General features: G+C 59.4%; 1 protein-coding gene across 2 annotated transcripts in view; it reads left to right on the forward strand.

Annotated features, from left to right (window-relative positions):
* Positions 1–3502, forward strand: part of Cul4a (cullin 4A) — a 31325-nt gene continuing 27823 nt past the window's right edge. Inside the window, exons 1-2 of one of the 2 annotated variants that reach the window (XM_029480487.1) lie at positions 1–191; positions 486–601. In XM_029480487.1, the coding sequence (XP_029336347.1) occupies positions 44–191; positions 486–601 (264 nt within the window). In that variant the 5' untranslated portion in view covers positions 1–43. Of the gene's footprint in view, positions 192–485; positions 602–1474; positions 1664–1957; positions 2074–3502 lie in introns of those variants that run through there. The other variant, XM_029480486.1, reaches the window with a different exon arrangement.

Consider the following 3502-nt stretch of genomic DNA (forward strand, 5'->3'; position numbering starts at 1 on the left):
GAGGAGCCGGGCGGCGCGGGGCGGGGCGGCGTCCGGCCCAGCCATGGCGGACGAGGGCCCTCGGAAGGGCAGCGTCTCGGCTCTCATGGGCCGCACCAACGGCCTCACCAAGCCGGCGGCGTTGGCCGGTGGCCCCGCCAAGCCGGGGGGCACGGGCGGCTCCAGGAAGCTGGTCATCAAGAACTTCCGAGGTGGGTGCGCTCCGGTGAGGAGCGAACGGGGCGGCCGGCNGGTCGCGCGCTCGGACAGGGCCTCCTGGGGCTGCCCGGCCGGCCCTGTCCCCGCGCCCCGGCCCGCCTGGTTCCCGCACTGTCCGTCCGGTCTGGGCGCCGCAGCCCGACTTGTCCCTGCACCTCACGCTCCGCCACGTCCCCGCGCCCCAGCTGGCCCCGATCCCGCACCTCCTGGCTGGCCCGGCCGGGCCCTGCCTCGGTGCCCCGGCCTGTGCTGTCCCCGCGCGGCCGTTGACCCTCTCTCCCCCACAGACAGGCCGCGGCTGCCTGACAACTACACTCAGGACACGTGGCGGAAGCTTCACGAAGCGGTCAAGGCCATCCAGAGCAGCACATCCATCAGGTACAACCTGGAGGAGCTGTACCAGGTGAGCGGCGGCGAGGGCCTGCGAGCACCTGGCTGGGTTCCTCCTCCAGCAGCCACCGGGGCCGACGCTAGGGAGGCCCGCCAGCCCGCCCGGGGAGAAGCTGCGGCCCGAGCCTTCCCTAGCGGAAGCCGCGAAAGCCTGGGTCAGCAGGTGTTTCTGTGGATCGCCGCCCTGGATTAGTGCTGTGTGTTGAGGCTTAGACCAGGCTGCTTAGTAGGTGTAAGTTTTCCCAGCGCCAGAAGAAAGGAGGTGTTTGGAGCTGAGAGGCACAGGGCCCCCAGCAGTCTTCAGTGTTATCAGAATGCCAGTGTGTTATACATGGAACTCAGTGTGACCCCACTTGCTAGTAGGGTCCCTAGGTTGTGACACACACACCCCCTCCCCAACACTGTACACACACTGTTTTGTAGTTTAATTATTGCAGATAAGGTTGCAGACAGATTCTGGTAGTTTTAATTTAAAGACAGGTTGTGTCTGCAACACGGGGGAAAAATCATCCGAAGTACATTTTNCTGTTTCAAGCACACTTTTCTGTCATGGTTTTATACAATAACCGATAAATATTCTGTGTTTTAGTTTGTGATAGAACAAATAATTACTTATATGTTACNGGAGCCCTCGGTGCGGGTGTCACGGCGCCCTCTCGCGAGCATTCGTTGTAGAACGCCCGCGAGTCCCCCGAGCCCTCCTTGGGCGGAGTTCGCGCACGGGAGGAGGAGCCTGATCGTTCCGGTGCGCGCCGCGGCGGTTGGGCCTCGGGCACGCGGACCGGGCCGCGAGCAGAAAGAGGAGGAGCCGAGCGCTCACGGGCGGAGCCCGACGGCATCAGGAGGAGGAGCCCGGCGCGCACGGAGCGGGCGCAGGGCAGGAGGAGGAGCCGGGCGGCGCGGGGCGGGGCGGCGTCCGGCCCAGCCATGGCGGACGAGGGCCCTCGGAAGGGCAGCGTCTCGGCTCTCATGGGCCGCACCAACGGCCTCACCAAGCCGGCGGCGTTGGCCGGTGGCCCCGCCAAGCCGGGGGGCACGGGCGGCTCCAGGAAGCTGGTCATCAAGAACTTCCGAGGTGGGTGCGCTCCGGTGAGGAGCGAACGGGGCGGCCGGCNGGTCGCGCGCTCGGACAGGGCCTCCTGGGGCTGCCCGGCCGGCCCTGTCCCCGCGCCCCGGCCCGCCTGGTTCCCGCACTGTCCGTCCGGTCTGGGCGCCGCAGCCCGACTTGTCCCTGCACCTCACGCTCCGCCACGTCCCCGCGCCCCAGCTGGCCCCGATCCCGCACCTCCTGGCTGGCCCGGCCGGGCCCTGCCTCGGTGCCCCGGCCTGTGCTGTCCCCGCGCGGCCGTTGACCCTCTCTCCCCCACAGACAGGCCGCGGCTGCCTGACAACTACACTCAGGACACGTGGCGGAAGCTTCACGAAGCGGTCAAGGCCATCCAGAGCAGCACATCCATCAGGTACAACCTGGAGGAGCTGTACCAGGTGAGCGGCGGCGAGGGCCTGCGAGCACCTGGCTGGGTTCCTCCTCCAGCAGCCACCGGGGCCGACGCTAGGGAGGCCCGCCAGCCCGCCCGGGGAGAAGCTGCGGCCCGAGCCTTCCCTAGCGGAAGCCGCGAAAGCCTGGGTCAGCAGGTGTTTCTGTGGATCGCCGCCCTGGATTAGTGCTGTGTGTTGAGGCTTAGACCAGGCTGCTTAGTAGGTGTAAGTTTTCCCAGCGCCAGAAGAAAGGAGGTGTTTGGAGCTGAGAGGCACAGGGCCCCCAGCAGTCTTCAGTGTTATCAGAATGCCAGTGTGTTATACATGGAACTCAGTGTGACCCCACTTGCTAGTAGGGTCCCTAGGTTGTGACACACACACCCCCTCCCCAACACTGTACACACACTGTTTTGTAGTTTAATTATTGCAGATAAGGTTGCAGACAGATTCTGGTAGTTTTAATTTAAAGACAGGTTGTGTCTGCAACACGGGGGAAAAATCATCCGAAGTACATTTTNCTGTTTCAAGCACACTTTTCTGTCATGGTTTTATACAATAACCGATAAATATTCTGTGTTTTAGTTTGTGATAGAACAAATAATTACTTATATGTTACNTAAAAGTTACCTAAGAGGCTTGTTTTATCCTGGTTACAAACGGAGTGTATTGTAAGTTACAGAAAGCACAAGAAGAAAAGTAAGCANTGGTACCCAAAGGAACCTGTGGCANGCCGATCACTCACAGCCCCAAACTCCCAAATCCAAGACTTGTAGTGCACTCATGAAAAAAGACCCACACCTGACTTCCTCTGCTGGGCCTCAGACAGAACACAGTGTATGCTAAAACTGTTGAATAAAATGACCATCGAGCTAGGGCCAGCCAGATGACCCAGAGCCAGCTTGGCAACTTGTGTTCGAACCTCAGAATCCTCAAAAAGGTGGAAGGAGAAAACTGACTGGAGACGCATCCTCAGACCTCCAGCCTCTTGACGTGACACAANCACCCACACCTACACATGGTGTACACACANGATGANAAAACAAGGGCTATAGGGTACNNGTCAGCTTTGTGTCTGTTTGCACTTGATTCTCAGTACCCAGATACATCACTGTGTATGTGCAAGTATTAATCCAGAAGAAAACATCTGACATCCACACTAGTAGCCCCGAGCATTCTGGGTAAGGGACCACTGGCCGATAGTGACAGATTGGTGTATATGTGTCTGTTCTTTGTCTTAAGTTTGTGAGTTGATTGTGTATTGAAGGAGAGGATTTTATTTAAGGTTTTGTTTTTGNTTTGTTTAGACAGGGCTNACTGTGTAGCCTTGNCTATTCTAGAACTCACTGTGAACAGCAGGCAATCTCAGTCTGACTTACGGAGATCCTCCTGCCTCTGTCTCTTGGTGCTGGAATTAACATTATGCACTGCTACACCC

This window comes from Mus caroli, chromosome 8 (genome assembly GCF_900094665.2).
Source record: "Mus caroli chromosome 8, CAROLI_EIJ_v1.1, whole genome shotgun sequence".
Lineage (NCBI taxonomy): Eukaryota > Metazoa > Chordata > Mammalia > Rodentia > Muridae > Mus > Mus caroli.